The sequence below is a fragment of the Drosophila hydei genome, unplaced genomic scaffold, assembly GCF_003285905.1.
Source record: "Drosophila hydei strain 15085-1641.00,03,60 unplaced genomic scaffold, DhydRS2 tig00000001-arrow-pilon, whole genome shotgun sequence".
Taxonomy (NCBI): Eukaryota; Metazoa; Arthropoda; class Insecta; order Diptera; family Drosophilidae; genus Drosophila; species Drosophila hydei.
Genome location: NW_022045643.1, coordinates 6,320,670 through 6,341,287, shown reverse-complemented (window position 1 = coordinate 6,341,287; position 20,618 = coordinate 6,320,670). Strand labels below are relative to the sequence as shown.

Below are 20,618 nucleotides of genomic sequence, written 5' to 3'. Positions count from 1 at the left end.
ATCTGTATTTTAACAGCAGCTGGCTGAAAATAGGGTATCTGGACAGTTACGCCTTGGACATTTGAACTTTCTTTTTATGTCTTTGTTTTTTTTTTTTTTTGTAAGCCTTTTTCATTAAGCATGAATGAGCGCGAGTGTGTGTTTCTGTGTAGGTAAGAGCATTGCAGCCATATGTGCCGAAAAAGCGAGCTGAAGGAAAGTAAACTGCGCGAGTTCCACGTTTAGGTGGAATTGATAGATGGAACCTTCCTGCATACGCGGCCGCACGACTTAAATAGATTCTTTTTTTATCGATTTTAAAGCCGTCGCACGTTGTAAGCTAAAAATAAATAAAACCCCACAGTGAATGGAGGAGCGCGTGGCAGGAGACAGAGACTGAAACAGAGATAGACATAGAGATAGCGACAGAGACAGAGACAGAGTCATGGACAGCGAGAGGTAGCCAGGTGCAAAATGCGCTTGGAAATGTCAAAGCTGCTGCCGTTTTATAACACTAAATCGAATGTACACGAAAAAGAGGAAAAAAGAAAGGTGCAAGAGACCGACAGACAATGGAATCGAATTGAAAATTAAATTGCATGAAATGGTCTAAAGAGCCAGTCCAATTGAGGTTCTACACATCGTCGCACACGTGAGAGACAAGCAATTGAACTTCGAATCGACTGGGCGTAACATGGCAAACGTCAAGGAGTTACTCCACAAATAAACATTCTGCCAAGATACATACATACGTATATATGTGTATATATGTGTATATATGTGTGTGTGTATGCGAATGGGAAGCAGCTGTGAGTGTTCATGGCATAGAGCAAGAAGTTTTCCTTTACTTTTGTATATTTCTTTTGAAATGTGCCTTGCAGTAGATAGATTAAGAATAGAATGCTTAAAGCTTAGTTAGGCACAGAAATTCTGCATTCATAGAGATTTGTATATTAAGAAGAAGAACTCTAGATCTTACAGCTCTTAAGTTCTAGTCGAGCTTACCTGAGTCTTTGCCTCCTTTAACGCAAATGCCGAAGCCGTGATCGACTTGCTGATCACGCGACATGGAAACAGTGCGCGTCGTAAGTTCATGTATGTTGGGCACACTGCGATCTCGATCTCGTTCGCGATCCCGATAGATCTGTCAGCAGTAAAAATAACATTTAGATGGTGTCTAATGCATTTGCAGATGCCAACTCACCTGATGCGTTGTTGAGGGCGGACTGCTGGCCGGGCTGCGTCGCCCAGTGCGATCCCGATCCCGGGTGCCGCCGTTGCTGTAGTGATAGCTACTCGTAGGAACTGAAGACGACTGCGTGGCACCGAACATGCGCAGCACCTGCTCCGGCGAAATGGGCCGCTTCTTGTTGCCATTGCCCATGGCCGAGGCCGAGTGGCGGCCGCTCGCCGCTGTCGACGTGGGCAGCGTGCCGGCGGTGCCGGCGGCCATGTGACTGGATGGTGAGGAGCTGAGATACGCTGAGCCGCGACCTGGCAGCGAACCGCCCTTGGTCGGCACACCTGCCGAATTGTAGTAGTAGTGCGGCGAATGGGGACGCTCAATGATCGTATAGGATGTGCCCGGCGGCGAATAGTAGAGGCCGGAGCGACCCCCACTGCCGGCTCCGCCGCCTCCGGCACGCAGCGAACTGGTGCTGTTGCCCACCCGTGAGCCGGCGCCGGGGCCGTAATGGGCCGCGTGTCCGGCGCTGCCTGGCGGCGGACTGATCATGCCAAAGGCCAGACCAATGTCCTCCGCCTCGTAACTGTTTGGCTGCGCTGCGCTGCTCCGCAGATGATGAGCGCTGAGGCCCGATGAGCCGCCAGTCGGCACGCTCGATGATGATTGTGTGGCGCCCGGTACACCAATGCCGCCAATTCCAAGGCCGGATGCATTCGCTGCTTGTGTTGCATGATATCCATAGGCGCGTGCACTCCAACGTGATGGTCCAAGATCGCATAATTCGGCATAGTCATTGCCAGCTGCGCTCATTGTCAGGGGGTCACCGTCGTATGGTATACCACTACCCCCAAGTCGCATTACACTGTTGGGGTGCTGGTGCTGCAATATGAATAGCATATGAGTATGTGCGCCCATGGTTAGTTCATAGTTAAGCAACTGAAAATAGGCTATCCACTATGCCCCTCTTAGCACTCGTTTCCCCATCAACTTTTGTTTACATTCGCAATCGTTAAGCCGCAGCTCAGCCACGCGCTAGCTGCGGCTCCCATTACAAACAATGGCTTAATCTCTAGAGTCATATGTTTTCACACACACTCACACACACACCCAGAGACACTCGCACAACTATGGCCCATTTGTTGGCTGCGTTCCTTTGTTTGCTCGCATACGCCGCGTATGCGATTTTTGTTTCGAAATCAATAGCAGAACCTACAAACCCGGCTGCATTATTCATGTGCATATGCTAAAGTTGGGACAAGCTACCCTTCCCACTCCCTCCCTCCCCTCCACACACACACTTTTAGCCCCATTTTGAGAGCGGAAAGGAAAGCTCATTAATTCGTTGACGAAAATTGCGCTGTTCACTTTGGCTCTCACTTAGTCCAGCATTCGCATGAGGAAATTGTGCTAAATCCGCTTACAGTGTGTGCTTACATAGTTATTTTTAAATGTTAAATGTGAATTACAGGGTATATAGCTTGTGCTGTGTAAGCTCATGCAAATAGGATAAGCGCGTGCCATATTATAGCTATACCGCAAAGCAAACTTTTGCTATTAGCTAAAATTTAAAAATATGAAATTGCTTTACATACGATTTTTGTAAGCTTAACTAAAAGTTATAAATTATATATGTTCAAAACAGACAGACAGATAATACCCTATATATATTTATAAATTAATTTATATAAATTTGTAAAGAGATGCAAACTGATTTATTATTTAATAATATTAATATTTTACAAAAATATAAAAACTATAAAATTGTAAAAATATTTCAAAATATTTTATTATTATTAAAAAAAAACATTACGAAATTTTCGTATATTTATATTTTTTCAAAATATAAAAAATATAAAATTATAAAAATATCAAAAATATAAATTTTACAAAAATACAAACTTCAAATAAAATTAATAAACATTTTCATTTAATTTAATTTGTTATTATTTAAAAATGTTATGCAGATAAATAGTTTTATTTCTTTTATGTTTTAAGACTTCTATTTTAAAATAACATTCTAAATATCATATGAAATTTATTTACATTAAAAATAAACCGTAAATAGGTAAACTAAATTTTTTACATATTTGCTCTTTATTTTAATTTTCAGCTAAAAGCTTTCAATTTAAAATATAAAAACAAGTAAAATATTTCCTAATTCATATCTAAAACATAAATAATAAATTTAATACAAGTCATTACTTATATATTTCACTACCAAAGCTATTTAATTTTTAAAATTATTTCATATTAGTTTTAATTTATTACCTCATAAAAGCATTAACAATATGCTGCACTAAGTCTGAACTAAAACAAAAATAATTTGCTAATCAAATTATGCTCAATTAAGGCAAAATTGTAGAAGTTTCACATTATAAAGTGGTTCACACTCTGGATAATTATATTTAAAGCCAAGAGCTTTATGCATAAACATAGAAATTTATATTTATATATATATATATATATATATATATATATATCAGCTGTTCGTGCTCAGCTCTAACAAGCACTCAATAATGTGCCTTTTGATAAACGGACATACATTTGCATTTGCAAATGTATTTCCACAGCAAATTGGCAAGCAAACGCTCCATATGTCGCTCTGAGTACGTGTGTGTGTGCATATTTTATAAATTCATATGTGCATTTGTATCAATAAGAAACATCAACTAGATACCCTTATAAATACATATATTCGACAATAAATTGCGAGCGTGTGTCCCTTTTTACTTGTGCTTGGCCGGGCTTTGTTGTAGAATAAACAGCAGCAGGCTCCAGCGTATTTACTCATGACCTTGCTTTGCAAAGCCAACAACAATGAGCACACGCACACACACACAGTCACTCACACTCTCACTCACACAGTCACTCACACACACTCACCGCTGACTGGCGTTTGGCGCTGTCCCAAGGACATTTTTCATGTGCGCAATGTGACATTTTTGTTCTCCGTCTTTTTTTGGAATTCGTTCCTCTTGGCACTCGCACAGTGTCGCAAAAACAGACGAATTCAATTAATATACAATTATCGATTAGCAATCGATAAGCGCACATAATAACGACCTGACTGCCGATAGTCAATTAATCATTTGAGCAAATTGTTTAAGTTGCCCCAAAGTCTCGTCAATCAATCGCTGGCTCCACTGTGCTCGCCTACGTTGGCATTGTCAATGGCCTCCTGGTTTTGTTTGATTTGAAAAGTAACTGTTGTTCAAATACAAATACCAACTAACATGCATACATATTTAGAAGCGCACATAACTCTCATATTTATGCATATTTCTTTACTTCAAATCTGTATGCTCTTACGAAGGGGTATATGCACTTTGAGTACTAGTTGTGCTAGAGCCAGCGATGGTATTTATGCATGACAATCTAGTAGGTGTATTTACTGTCTTTTCTATATTCTTAAACATCTTTGCCTTTCCTAATTTTTATATATTTATAAAGTATATTTATCTGTAGAAGCGGGTTAGTCATTCAGAATTAATTTAATTAATTAATTAATAAAATTTCTTCTATGAACAACATTTATGTACTTATAAAATCGAGCAATTTTTAATATACAAAAAGTTGTGTCTATATCAAGAAAAAATAATATATTGAAAGCAAAAGTTCTCTTCTATTTTTCAAGTCATTATAATTATTTATAACCATTATAAAATTATCAAGTTTTTTATATATAAAAAAGTCTTTTAGGCAATGTTCAAGTTACATTTATATATCATATATGATATATGTATTTTATGTATTAATTATTATATGAAACATAAAATTTCCACTTCTCCAAAGTCTTCACTGGGTTACTCAATAAAGATCTTAGCTATCCAACACATGGAACATAACTGATATCTCTGTTTAGCAACTCCATCTGCTAAATTTTAAAGCGCATCTAAATTTCGTAATTTTCATATTTTGTGACCTAGCTTCTGGATTTGCATTTGCATCTGTCTGTCGCCATGTTCTTTGTTTGTTTGTTTGGCTAGTTTTATCTGTCGTAGCTTTATTTATTTATTTTCTCTCTCGTCTTATCTCAGTTGTTGTTTTTGTTGACAATTTGCAAGCGCAATTATATTGTTGTTGTTGCTGTTGTGGTTTTGGCTTTGTGCCTTGGCCCTCAGAAGTATGCTATAAAATGCTTTGTGCGTAAGTGGGCTGCGCTTTTATTTATAAATAATTGATGTCTTGATATGTGCCTGGCACTTAATGCGAAATCCTCTTAATAGTTGCTGAAGGCATATTAAAACATTAAGCAGTCAGCGCGAGCTTTCCTCTCACTCTTTTTTTTACATTTAAATTGTCGCCTTTTTGAGGAGGTGTGTGTGTGGGCAGGTGTGTGTGAGCGTGGGCCTTCATCAACTTTTTTAGCATTATTTTTTGGCAGGGCTGTGCACAAATATTCAGGGAAGTAATTATGATAAATGCAGGATGTGTGTGTGTGTGTGTGTAGGTGTGTGTGTGTGTGTGAGTGAGTCGCTGAGTTTGCTTTGCGGCATGTCGAACTTGTAACTGGGTTAATTGCGCGTAAAAAAAAGGCAGAGCCCAGCCATACATCCATCTACCTGTACACGAGTAAGCTTGTGTGTTCGCATAAATGATTTGTGGGGCGTGTGTGTGTGTGTGTTAGCGCGTGTGTCTGTATGTGTGCCCATTTCCGCTTGATGTCAATAAATCTTAAAGATCTGAGAGATTTCCATAAGCCAAACAACACAAGTCATTACGAATGAGAATTATAAGATATATATAATATATATAACAAAATTACACGAAAGATGTGTATAACAGAATAGTATATAACAGTATAGTTGGTATATACAAATATAGCAAATACATATGAGATGTTAATATAGAAAAGAGAATAATATATAACAAAATAATATAATATAACAGTCTAAAGTAGATATGAAATATGAATACAAATGGTATAACACATCAACAGGAATATATATAGCTGAACAATATATAAGCGAATACTATATATAAGCTAAGCAGAGCGATATAATAGCATAATCGAATAATATATAACAGTATAACATATAACAGTAAATAATGTATAAATTTCAAATTAGTAAATGAAGACATGTTTATGTAACACTTTAATATATAACAGAAAAGCATATAACAGAATAGTGTATAACTAAGTATAAGTTAAACGAAAATACTTTAAGTCAGTAGTATATAATAGAATAATATATATAACAGATATTTATAAAACAAAATTGACAAATTATATAACAGATTTAAGCATAATACATTGTAGTATAACACATATAATGGCTATTCATTACATTTACGACCAAAAGTAGGCTATCGCTTGTTCTTAACCCAAATATTTTGCCATAAATATAATGGAGACTGTTATACATATATGTGTGTATAAGCTGGCCGTTTCATGGGAACGATTATCGGATGGATTTACGCTGTCAGCCTACGTCCCTACGTCTACTGGGATAATTATGTCACATAAATAAAACTCAACTGGGCAGAAGAGCAGCGACAGCATTGAACACAAATAAACGCTGGCCAAAACAAAACAAAGCTTCATAAACTTCATACAGATACACACGCACGCACACTCACGCACACACACACATACATAAAGACCCTTTTACATGTATTAATAAGCTTTGAGCATGTTAAAGCTCAATTACCTGCACAAGAGCCGTTGGCTATTTAAGCCAGCCGAACTCTGAAGTACGAGTAATGTGTGTATGCCTGAGAGACAGAGAGAGAAAGAGAGAGAGAGTGAGGAATGTATGTGTGTGTGTGCGATAAACTGCTAAAAATAATAACAAAATGTTGTACAACTGCACGTGCCTTGTTTGGATCATAGTTGTCTCTTCAAATAATGACAGTCGCCCTCAACGTGGGTTAGACAGCTCAAAGCACGTGACAGTTTTTCATTCGTCAACAGCAGATGAGCGTCAATAGAACTTTATATTTATATATGAAGATGAGGAACTTGGAGTGCAAATATTGTCTAATAATTATCAAAGCTTTGGAATATTTAGCCCAAGTTCTAACTTTAGAAGTTCGAGAAATCCAAGGAGACTCTTGAACAAGGATTCTTAGAGAGCTCCAAAATGTATACAGTTAACTCAAGAGCTTAGGGAGGAAGTGGAGAAGAAAAATTCCAGAAAATACTCAAACGTATTATACGAGATGTAAAGAATTCTAGAGCATTCTATTACAGAACTTGGAGATGAGGACAGAAAAATCTTAACGTATTTATTTTGTATTTTTTTAATAATAAATAAGCTTAATAATAATAATAATAAATAAGACTTAATAAATTAATAAAAATAAACACTATTATATAATGTAAGCTCTAAAAATTTTTATGTGAATGATTTTTGACTGTGTAAATGGGTAAAGCTTAACTAAGCAATAGTTTCTTAAAGATTAAATATCCTTTATAAATATATATATATAAGTAAAAACTTTAAAAAACATTCAGTAGCAAGAGAATATAAAGTCCAAATTAAACATTTGAATGGTCCAAGTAAGTCAACGACTCACGAGGGCTTTGCGAAATCCAGCCAAAAATTGCAAAAAGGCAAATATAAGAGATATGAGGTGCCCAATCAGGCCAACAGAGGGCGCCCCAGCAGTGCCTGCTCTTGGTCTTTGCATTTTATAGCTTCTACATAAATTTGCACTTTTCTCATGTCTCATGCCTGAGCCGCGCAAACCCGGCTAAGAACAGCTGCTAGACTTAAGGCTACACAAAGAAAACCTCATGATTCTTTAATACAGCCCAGAGCTATGTAAATTTGGCGTTAATTAAAAGGTGCTCGGACATGTCTGCCTTGCATATTGAATGGACACACACGCGCCTTGCCGCCGTCCGCTTTCCGGGAGCAGCTGCTGATAAATATGCAACACAGTTCGCTATATGTCTTATTCAATTTTCTTTCAAGAAAAACGAAAAAAAAAACGGAAAATAGAAAAGAAAAAGGAAAATGTGTCATGTGTTCGTGGGACTTAAAAGTGGAACGTCACGTAGGTGGCAGGCGGCAAGCGGCAAGGAAAAGAAAATCTGTTGTAATAAGATATGCGCCATGCATATGCATAAGTTAGGACAGAAAAGGTATTTGAAAAGCAAAGTACAACAACAGCAACAACAGCAGCGAAGCAGCCACGAAACGTCGCTGACTTACATGTCAACTATTGATTTTTTAATTAAATATTAATGAAGCACAAGCAGCAACAACAACAACAACAACAACAAAAGACGCAGCACGCTCGAAAAAGCGGGACAGTCGTCCAACTGGCTGCCTGACATGCTAGCGCCTTCAAAGCTAAATAATAAAAAGCCTGTCACACACAAAGAAAACGATGTTTCCAGCCAGAAAAAAAGTCACAAAACTGAATTTAGCGCAGCTGCAAGAAGTCAAACAAAAAAGGTAAAAGCAACAGCTAAGTTACGAATTTTTAATCACACGTCGTGTTATATAAGCGAAAGATATATAGAGGAGTTTTAAAAGGCAAAAAGGAAAACCAAATCAAATAAAATAAATATGCAAAGCGGCATTCCACGGAGTAGGTCGTCCTCTCTTCGCTGTCCTCTGTCCTCGTGTCTTCAGTCTTCCATCTATGCGCAGACACGCAAACAAGCCAAGTAGGAAATGTGGAAATGTAAAAGGCAAATGGAACTACACATTTGCCAGCGAGGGGAAGCCTTGGCTATGTACGTTGCCAGCGTGTGCCAAGTTGTGCCAAGACACAGACACATACACACGCACACACAGAGTTAAACACATGTCCAGTCACGAAAGTTAGTTTAACAACTCGTGAGTGCAGGTTAGCGAGACGCGCACTCAAGCCGCAGACGATAGACAACTATGGAGTGTGTACAATGTCTGAGAGTACAAGAGCTCCAGCCTACGCCAGGCACCAGAAACAAATACACTCAAATCCACTCTGCCTCTGGCTCTATCTCTTGTTTTTTGTCCACAAATTATGGAACAAGGCAGTTGCTCACGTGTCTGTTCCTAGTAAACGAATATATATATATATATATATATATATATATAGAGAGAGCGCTCTATATATATATAAAAGGTTATAGAATTTTTATAAATATATTTCTGCTGCCTGCCTCAGGTGCAATATTTTACGTGGCTGCCTCAAAAATTCGATAGCATAATATGAAATTGTATTTTATATATAGACAGAGTTCGCTTTTTTTAATATCCTTTCACATATTTTGCCCAAATTGCTATTTGATGCAAAATAGTTGAGCCCAACTATTAGCAAATAAATCTCAATTACGCTTTCAAAGTCTATAACAGTTCAATGGTTTTATGAATATATTAATCGCTTTGCTTGACTCAAACAAAGCTAAGGCTTGGAGCTATTTAAATATATACGACAAAGACAGGGACAGATAAAGAGACAGCGATAGAGTAAGAGCTGATATAAAATAATAAACAATAAAGGACGTCACGCAGCACTAGAAATATGGCCTGCAGCCTTTTCCAAGAAGAGTTTTAATTCCGTTTGGCAAGCAGAAAGCTCCACAGACAAATGGGAAAAACTAACGGAAGAAGATAAAATCTATTTACAAAGCTATTGCCTTCAATCTTTATGCACTTATTTGATATATATTTTATCTAGCTAACAATTTAGTAGATATAAAAATATAAAAAATATATATAAATATATGAGTAAAAGAAATTGATTTACAAATAAATATAAAAAATATAAAAAATATATATAAATATAAAATTACGTTGTATATAAATCTATATTTTTTTAAAATAAATTAAATATAAATAAATAAAAAATAAATATATAAATAGTAAATTATTATTATATATACAAATTAATGAATTTATATGCATTTACTACATAGAATCTGCTGCTCGTTCAAGACGAGAAAATAAAATATTTGATATTAATTTATTATACATCTTGTTGTCCGTTCATCTGTCCATATGTAATATATAATATAATAAACTAAATTTTCTTCGTTTGTCAATTATTTTGTTTATTAAGATCTACTTTTATTTCGTTATATAACTAATGTTATTTGCAGGGCAAATTATGTTATCTTTAATTTCTATACACACATGACACACACACACACACATCGAGAATTTATGTTCAATATGAGCCGTGCTGCATCATCTACACAGAGCTCTACACTGGCCAACACACGAAACAGTTGTTGGCCTGCCTTGAGCTGTCGAGGCCTGCGGCTAGATTGTTCACTCGGCCGGGCCATAACAATCAATCTTGTTTTATTAAATGAGCCTGAACTTTGAAGGCAGTCCGGAAAGAGGCAGCGGAAGCCAAAACAAAAACTGACACAGGTGAGCGCATGGCAGAGGGAGAGAGAAAAAAGCAAAGCATTAATAGATATTTACGGGAAGCAGTTGCCGCAAAACTAATCCGTTTTTATTTACGTAGCTCGAACACTTCACACGCGAAAGGGTCGCTCATTAAGTGCCAAAGCCTTGAGATCTGCCTGCCTGCCAGAGAGTGAGAGAGCGAAAGAGGGCGCAAAATAACGAGGTAAAGAAAATGTTACAAGTTTGGCTCTTAATTCACTTAAGACTTTAGTTACTGTGGACAAGGACTCGCGCCGAGCGGAGGGAGCGCGCGGAGGCTGGCTCGCCTTACAACATCATTTGTGTTCGTCCTTTAAGCATCTTGTATTAGGAAAGTTCTCGGCAGCTCAGGCACTCAGCCTTGGCGATGCCATTGAAACTGTAACTCTGAATGCGAAATGGGAATGTGGCAAATGAACAAAAGTGGAAATACACACACACACACACACACACTCGAGCACACACACATACACATGTATGTAGAGAAAAGAAAAATGAAACGATTCGCAGTAGTTTTCCATTCAGAGCTGTAAAGCGCATAGGCGAATGGAAATATTAAAATTGAAATTGCGATTTGCCCTTCGCTCCCAAACAACTTTTTCAATCAGACAAGAACAGCAAAAAAAGGACATGCTAACATAGAGAGAGAGAGAGAGTGGAGGGGAGCTGGCATTTAGTAAAGAACTTGTACTTAATGTAGCCCGAGTCGAGTCGAATCGCTTATCCTTTTGCCTACCAGCACATCCTTTGTGCTTAAATTTTTTGACAATGCAAATGCTTTGGGTCTCAGCTGTTTGGCGGCTTTATCGCATCGCATCTATCAATGACACTAATTGCGGGCTTATTATTGTATTATCCAGCGAGTCCTGCCAGCCTTACGAGTCCTGCCACGCAACTAAACGATTATTACTTTGTTTATTATCCGATGTCAAATTGTGCTTTCTGCAATTCACTTGTTTTCTAGTTCCTTTTCTTTTCTCTGTATTGATTTTGCATTATTTCGTGGTTTACTGCGCCTTTCCCTCTATAACCACTTTTCATCAATTGCTATAATTGAGCACCCAAACAATTATCGACCTTGAAGCACATTTAGAGCTTTTTTGGTCGACTCTTTACTAAGAATAAGCAATATGTCTGGATCAAACTATCTGCTAGTTAGAAAGTTATTCTTTATAGGAAATTTCTTGTGTGTCGCTAGAAGTAAACCGAAAGACTCAATTTCTAGGTAAGTAAGGCATAGAAGACATCCATTTAGGCATCAAAACTAGTTAGTTAAACAATATTTTATTTCATTTTTATTTTTAATCAATTTGTTCTGTGATCTTTCGTTGAGAGAAATAATAAACCTGCACAAGAAGAGGCAGAGAAACGGGCCGTACGACCACCATCTCTTGACAACATAAATCTATTAAGCCAACTCCCGCTCTTTAACTAGGGTGCTGGTCGTAGCTGGCCGCTAAGCCCAACAACTACTATAAAAAACACAGAAAGTGCAGGCAATAAATAATACGAAAAATACTTTAGAAACAAGTTTCAAATATGCTAATAAATAACTATGAAACTACTAAAAATAATGGAAAAATACAGACAAAAAACATTACTGAAAAGTTAATATATAAATTATATATAAATAAAAACCTAAAAATAGAGACAATAAAAGAAGCATTAACTTCAAAAATAGCTATAAAAAAATTAAATAAATTGAATATTAATACAAAAAAATTTTTGACATTGAATTTTGATGAGAAAAAATACTAAGCTTTAACAGTAAATATACTAAGCTTGCATGGTAAAAATACTAAACTTTGATAGTAAATATACGAAACTTTCATTGTAAAAATACTAAACAGTTTTACTATAAACTATATAAACAATAAATTTGTAATATTTTGATATGAGAGTTTTTAAAAGGAAACTTAAAACTAATAATAATAATATAATCGAGAGTTGGTTTCTAATTTGGTCTTAAGAAAGCTTATTATATAAATTTAGCTGACAAATAAATATTATCTGACAAGGCAAAAGTTTTCTTAAAAGAAAGTTCTATATAGTAAACTTTTCTATAATGCCAACAGTCAATGAAATACAATTTTCAGTTCTAAACATAGCCAAAAATCAATACAATCTGCTTTGCTGCAGCTGAATACCAGCAGTCAACTTCCAGTTTATATCTCATTCATAGACATTAATTTTTTTTATCTGGTCTAACAAAATATAACGTCAACTCTCATACACTCTCAATATCGATTTCTTTCTTCTAGCTTAACTCAATACGAATCATATGCACTTCACTTCATCGTCCACTTGGCGGCACTCGAGCCACGCCCATTGTGCGGCAATGCGACGGCAATTAAAGCACATCTTCAGTTGCATAAATTGCACACTAATTGGCGCACCTCCCACCGAAGAGGCAAGCTACGTGCGACCTCGACTAAGTTGCAATTAGAAGCTCGACCAACAATTAAAGTGAGAGAAGAAAGAAATATGCATAAATATATTGCATACCCCAGGGCGCATTTAATGAAATGCAAAATACGCAATGCCAACTGAGTCTGAGCCACAAATACATGTGTATCTAGATGGCGACTCATGTCTAACGTTTAGCACGCAATCGTGGAAAATATTCTCACAACTCGAAATCAATTTTCATTTTCAATTAAAGGCAAGCTGCCAGAGAGTGAGGAAGGGGGAAACAAAATAAACAAGCAAACAGACTGCAATGTGAGCTACTAAATAGGCGCTGATAATTTGCCAGCAAACACACGCACACACACGCACACACACGCACACACACGCACGCACACGCACACATGGCCAAACAGCTATTGATGAGTATAAATGCAAATCACTCATACGCCCTCGGCGCCTACCAATGTCCTGTTAGTTAGCTCCCCTCGCCACGCCACAGCGCGCCTCGCCTCGGCACAGGCCTCGTTTTGACGTTTAATTAGGCGCAAATTTTAATTAAATGTCCTGGCGCCAAACAACTTTTTGGCCAGAATTCCAACCGAAAAACTCATTAAATAACTATTACTTATGCGCCGATGTGAGTCGAGCAACGGTTACATTATTAATTTTCACCCATCAACCAAACACCTCTCCCCAGCTCTTCGTCGCCTTCTCCATCGTGTGTTGACAACGTAACATAAATAATGGCCAGGTAGCACTGAATGATAAATGATTCAATAACCTAACCATATATAGAGAGCGCCTCACCTTAAGCATGCAACTAAAATTGATTTGCCTGCTGACAAATTCCTAACTACAATATAGCTTTAAAGGAACTTAAGAATCTGACTTTGGCCTGCCAGAAAATACTGCAGAGAATATGAAAGAGAGCTAATGAAGTCTATAACACTATTAACACAGTTGTTTATAGCTTTTTAGCCAGCGGTTTTTTTTTTCGATGACAGTAGATTTTAGTTTTTTTTTAAAGAAGATTTTAGTAAGCAACAATAAATTTCTAAAAATAAAAATATTCTATATATATTTAATCAACAAACCTTAAGTATAATTTCCATCAAAGCATCGCTTAAATAATTCCCTATTTATATCTCTCATATTTTTAGACAAATTTCAAAATTATTCTTGATATTCTTGAAGCAATTATAATAAAAAAATTTTATTTAAAAAATAATAATTCAAAAATGATAATTAAAATATTCTAGAAAAATAAAAAAAAATATAAATATGAGTTTTTTAAAATAATAATTAATGTACATCCCAGATATATATTCCAATTAGTTCAGCATTTTTCATTAGTTAATTCTTAATATCACAGACTATACCTTATAGAATAAAACATATCTTTATATTACTCTATATAATTCACTTATATCACATATAGTCTTTGGACTTCCCGACCCCCTAGCATACTAAACAGAGCTCATCTATCTTGCTATATAAAAAGTTGATTCTGACACGAGACGTTATCAATTGATCGCAATCAACAATCAGCAACATTTCCGTCACACGAATTGTCAGAAAGTTTCCATTCACAATAGTCAAGCACTCATTTATCTAACGTGAAATATGGAAAAGAAAAACTCTTTGCTGGTTGGTCTTTTGGTTCACTTCCCATGCACTCAGAGATATACAACTATTTTGTAGGTTTTTGTTTTTTTGTTACTTCCTCAATGAATGTCGCTCACCTGTTTGAAATTCTAAGGATACATTTAAATTGCGTTGCGTGTGTGCTCGGCCTGTATCCTGTGCCAGTGTTCGCGCTGAAGAGGCCTATTCAATGGCTGTGACAGGCAGTCAGGCAAGCAGCCAGTACCGGACTGTCCGCTTCTTTAGTGGCTTCTGCTGTCCGTTCTGCTGCTGTCCTGCCGTCCTGTGGCACGCTTCCTGCAGCAGTCAGCTGCTGGCATGCAAAAGTTTTGCTGCTGCTGCTGCTGCGGATATTGTCGTTGTTTAGTTTAGTTACTGTGGGCTTTCTTCAACTTGCTTCTATCTGTGTTCTCTGTTCAATGTTCAGTGTGCAGTGTTCAGTGTTCAGTGTGTGTGTGATTTGTGTGAGTGTGTGTGTGTGTGTTTGTGTGTCACTTTATGCGCTTCCTGCTCGATGCTTTCGCACCGCCCGCCGCCACGTTGTGCCGAGAGTGAAAGTTTTTTTATTCGAACGCTGCCCGTCAACGAAGAGGAAAACAAATCGTGGTGAATTCAGCGCGTCACGCTCTCCCGACGCTCTCTCGCTCTCAGCGGCTCACACGCACGTTTGAGTATTTTTTAATTCTTTTTCAATGCCTAATTTGGGATTCTCTTTGTTTTCTTTGCTGTTTTTTTTCTTTCCTTTTTTTTTGGTTTTAGTTAAACGATACTTGACGATATTTATTTGCTTTAGATGGTCACACTTGTGCCTCAAGGCACATTGAATTGTTGTCTATTGCCAAATTCACCACAGCAACAACTATTGCTGGGCCTCTTTGTTATTGTGGGTGGTGAACTTCGTTGAGCTATTGAATAGAAGGTGGAGGTGGAAGAGGAGGAGAAAGAGGAGAAGGGGTAGCGGCAGCAGCAGGAGATGCTTATTGTAGTTGGTCGCACGCCTATAAATCGCCAACTTGCGTGCTGCGATTCGGTATTGGTATCGCTTTTGATATTTTCGGACTCCGAATCCGAATCGCTGTACGTGGCGAATTTCGACGGTAGCCGTTGTTGCCGTAGTAATTTAACCTTCTGCCCTACTCTAGAATGCGTCATCGAACATGCTGTTGTTGTTGTTATAGTTGTTATAGTTGTTATTGCTTGTTGTTGTTGCTGCTATTGTTGCTGTAGCTGTTGTTGTTGGGTGGCATATAAATACAAGTTTGAGCATTTATATGAATTAATTTGTTTAATATTTCATTTGGCACCATCTCTCACAAAAACACATTGACAAACTAGCTCACGCGCACACACACACACACGCAGAGACAGAGGCAGAGGCAAGTGGCATGCCACAGTGGCACACGCACACACACTTGGCACACAGTGTGTGCATAATGCAATATTTAAACACAGCTGCCTCGCACATTTACTGCATATGTCGTGCCATACGTATTCATATATTACCCATACGCCATGGTGTACGGCCGTGTGGTTGTTTTTTTAATTTCTTCTACTTTCTTGTTGGTATTTTGAGTGCTTCGAGTTGTTATTGACTAAGCAGTTGTTGCCTTTAACTCAAGGTTACAAAAAACTGTTTCATTTACTGGATTTTCGTGCACATATCATGGTTTTGGTTTTGGTTTTGGTTTTGGTTTCTCGTTTCGTTTTCTTTTGCTGTTTTATTGAAATCCGCTGGGCATTCCCGTTGCTTGTGCTCTGCACATGGCTTCAGGCTTCATAAAGTATCTACATAATTTTTGCATGCCTCTGAATTTAGCTCGGAAACACAATTGCTTTTTTTTATACTTTATTTTTTTTTTGCATTTGTTTTAAACACATTTTAATTTAATTTAAAATTTTTATTTGAATAATTTTCTTTATTATTTCTTTTTTTCTGCTTTTTCTGTGCTTTCTTTTGCGCGTCTCAGCTGCGTTTGCTGCGGAGCGCCCCGTCTGAACCGTGTGGCTCCACTACTCTGACTACTTGGGCCCAACTTTGTCGTCGTCGTCGCCTTCGTCGGGCCAGAGCTTTTCCCCAAAATGTAGGCTTTTGTCAGGCCAGCGAATCGGGCACGAATAGGCACCCGACTTCCCCCTCCCCACGCCCCCTGTCACCCCTTTGGAATGTGGCGACTGGCTGGCGAGTAGAAATTAAAGCTCTGTCTCTGCCTCGGTCTCCGTCTCGGAATCGTTTCACGGGCTCAGTTACAATTTCAGTCTCTGGTTTTTGTTAGCATTTGCACTCAAAAGTTTGCGTTGTTTGGATTTTGTTATTTTATTGTGGCTGTCGACGTAGACGCAAGTCCTTTCCTATCCTGTCCTGTCCTGCTCTGTGCTTTTGCCAGAGCAATTTCTTTCCATGTAATTGTTTTCGTTTCGTTTGCTACATTCGTTACTTTCATAATGAAAACAGAAGCAGAAACGATAGAAGAGTCGCCAAATAGTATCTGCCAAATGTAGTCATAATTGTGCACTGCAAAAAAGCTGACTTTGGTAAATAGTAAATATTTAGCTCAAGTGATCAAATATTTACTTCGACTACATAATTGAAAGTGACTAACAAAGATAGGAAAGGTAAGAGTGAGAGAGGGAGAAGGAAACGGAGAAGGAGAAGGACATAGAGAAGGAGAGAGCGAAGGAGAAAGAGATAGAGAGATTAAAAAAGGAGGGAGCTATATAGATAGATAGTAAGCGGGAGAGAGAGGTAGGCATAGAGAGGTATAGAGGGAAAGAGCACTATGTAGATAACGAGTAAGGCAGGGAGAGAAGGAGATATATAGAAAGAGAGCAATATAGAATATTGAATAAAGAAAATATTCGCTGTTTCACTTACTAACATGTGAAAAGAAAACATATTTCTATTATATATAAAGAATTATATCATGAGAATTGCAGAGAAAGGCTCCACCTTTTTTAAATATAACCAACAGAGAAAATATTTCTTTATCTATCTTTAATTTATTTAAATATTTTTCAATTCATATTTATTACTAAATCTGTTTATTACTGAATACGAATTATTTTGAGAATCACAAAGAAAGGCTATATAAATTGTTGTGAAAATTATTCAAAAATGGATTTAGTTTTACTAAAATGTAATATATCTATATTTTCAATGAATCTGAGTGATTTCATTTAATTCATTAGAGTAAGTTATTATGAGAATTACAAAGAAAGGCTTAAAATATTATTTCTTAATTACAGCTCACAAATAGATTTTGTTCTTCTTTATATTTATTTTACCTTAAGTAAATTTATGGTATTTCATATTTTTTAGTGCTATGAGAATCACAGAGAAGGACTAAATTGTTGTTTTAAATAATATTTGATAAGAAAAATTTGATAAAATAAAAAGTTAAGAAAAATGCATATTCATAATCAATGTAAGTGCCATGATCCAGTTTTAGTTTGTCAAGGGAGCATTTACAGTGGCTAAATGCATTATCTGCACAAAGTGCCTCATGTTTAATTGCTTATCAAGGTGATCTACTATTTTTTTTAGTGCCCTATAAAAAGCTAACACAGTAAACAGCACGCAAGCCGAGCCAAGCCAAACAGCAGCAGCAGCAGCAATAACAAGGAGCTACCACACCCACACTCGCACCCAAAACTTTTCGTCCTGCACAAATCTCACTCAATAGTCCGAAAAGCAAGCAGTCGCTAGGCCAGGTAACGAACGAACCAGGCAAACATCAGCTGTGGTGAAAGCTCTCTCCCAGTGCGCGCTCTCTTTGCACACACTCTCTCGCCCATACTCTTTCACTCTCGCTCTTCCACATACTCTCTCTCTGTCTGTCTCTCCCACGCGCTAAACTCAACACATGGCGAAACGTCAAAAAACGCTTTGACAGCCAGGCGAATATCGAAGGCAAAGCAAAGCAGCGCAAAAAGTCAAAATGAAGTTCGCCAGGTAGGCACACAGCACGCCGCCCCATTGGAAGCTGCGCCCAAAAAGCGAGAGCGAGACAGCCAGTCACAGAGTGAGAGCGAGAGTGTCTTTGTTGAAAGTGTGAGTGTGAGTGTGAACGACACGTTGTTGCATTTCGCACACTGGCACAGCGGGCAGCATATTAGGCACAAAAAAAAAAATATATATATATATATCGGGCTTAGGCTGGACGAAGGTTGGCCCCAAGGTGTTGACGAGTGTACACGTGCTATAAAAGAGTGGGGGTCCGATTGAAGGCTAACGCGCTGCTCCACTGCCGTCAGAGCCTGCACCATCGACGTACTTGTTAGCCGTGCCAAAAAGTTTTCTAATTGAATTTCATGTTTTGGGGCCTGTTTACGACGCTGGTCCAACGTGAACCCAACCCGACACGACCTGACCCTCGCCTTATCAGTAGCTGCTGCTGCTGCTGCTGCTGCTGCTGCTGCGGCTGCTGCTGCCTCTGTATTGGAATTATGTCACGTTGGCTGCGTCATTCTGTCTGCCTGGCTTATTGATTATTCTCGTTTATGACGAAATGCGTACGCCAAAATAGTTTACACACGCACACACATAGACAGCTATGACGTCATTGTTAACCCCGGAGCTTTTTAACCGCTACTAGCATTTGCCCACACTTGGCTGTCAACTTGTCGCGCCTCACACTGCAGCGCCCACCTCGCACGCCAGCTCCTCTGCTGGCTGCCATGGAGACGTCAGCTCGACTCATTTCCATTTTCATTTAAGGCTTGAACATTTTTCACTAGTTTGTAAAAGTTTTGTTCGAGAGCTTTTCAAGCCCACCCATAGTCGCCCACACGTCGCAACGGCTTTTGGGTTTGGGCTCTCAATCTCAATTTGTTTGACTGCTTTTATTATTGCGGCTAGAGATTTATGTTTGTCATTCAAGTGATCTAATTAAAGTTCCTGTGAACCAAATTATATATCCACACAGAAAACAAGTAAGAAAGCTCTAGTCGGGGTGCCCGACTAGGAGATACCCTGATCCCAGTCCTTTGAGTTTTGTAATATTTTCCGTAGTTTGTATCGAGTATTAAAAAAAAAAGAAAACAAATAAAAATCGACATTGCGAGACCAGGATTCGAACCCGGATTATTTGCGCAACGTGCACAAACTCTACCAACACCGCCACTTCATAACTAAAAAAAAAAAATAAATAAATAATATAAAACAATAAAAAACATTTCATCTCCTCTGGTCTCGAACCCGGACCAAGCTGCATCCGAGAGGTGCCTCTACCAACGCAGCCACTGCCCTTCTTACGCGAGCTGTTGCAAATTTGAACATAAGTAGCAGCTAATAATTCAGCACAATTCAATCGCAATTTCAATTCTTGGAATAGAAAAGTATACACGCATTTGAATGTATGTGTGCACACGCATAGGAAAAATGCGTGCGCGTGGCGCTGCTGACATGTGCTTTTGCAAATTGGCCAAACGTTTTGTTTAATAACTTCTGTTTTACTTAATGGATTTTAATGAAATTTTCAGCATATGATCTACATATCCTATTGGCTTGGTTGAGATGCAAACGCCTTCACATAATGGCCCTAGTTCCAACTAAACTTAAATTCTAAGAATTTGGGGGAATTTGGAGCCGGTATCCAAAATCCAACAAAAATCAAAATTGCATAAAATATACATAACACTAAATACAAAATTTGGAGGCTCTAGCTCTTAAGACGTTCGAGATATAATTTATTTACTGCATTTCAATAATGTTTTTATTCGATAACAATTAAATGCGAATAGTTATCGAATATTTGAAACAAACTTGACCTGCGCGTGCTATACACGGACCTACAAAAAAAATTTCAAGTCTCTAGCTCTTATAGATGCTGAGATCCACGCGTTCACACATACGGACAGACGGACAGACGGACAGACGGACAGACGGACAGACGGACAGACGGACAGACAGACAGACGGACAGGGCTCAATCGACTCGGCTTGTCGTCCTGATCAAGAATATATATACTTTATGGGGTCTGCCACGCCTCCTTCTGCCTGTTACATACATTTGCACAAAACCATTATACCCTGATTTCCCATTTTTAATGGGATCAGGGTATAAAAAG

General features: G+C 37.9%; 1 protein-coding gene across 8 annotated transcripts in view; it reads right to left on the bottom strand.

Annotated features, from left to right (window-relative positions):
• LOC111605731 (whirlin) overlaps positions 1-15,772 on the bottom strand; it is a 38,343-nt gene extending 22,571 nt beyond the window's left edge. For all 8 annotated transcript variants that reach the window (XM_023324431.2, XM_023324423.2, XM_023324426.2 and 5 more), the window contains exons 1-3: positions 14,652-15,772; positions 1,184-2,044; positions 985-1,123 (exon numbers count right to left, since the gene is read on the bottom strand). In XM_023324431.2, coding sequence (XP_023180199.2) covers positions 985-1,123; positions 1,184-2,023 — 979 coding nt within the window. In that variant the 5' untranslated portion in view covers positions 2,024-2,044; positions 14,652-15,772. The remainder of the gene's footprint in view (positions 1-984; positions 1,124-1,183; positions 2,045-14,651) is intronic.
• Between the last annotated feature and the right edge of the window lie 4,846 nt (positions 15,773-20,618).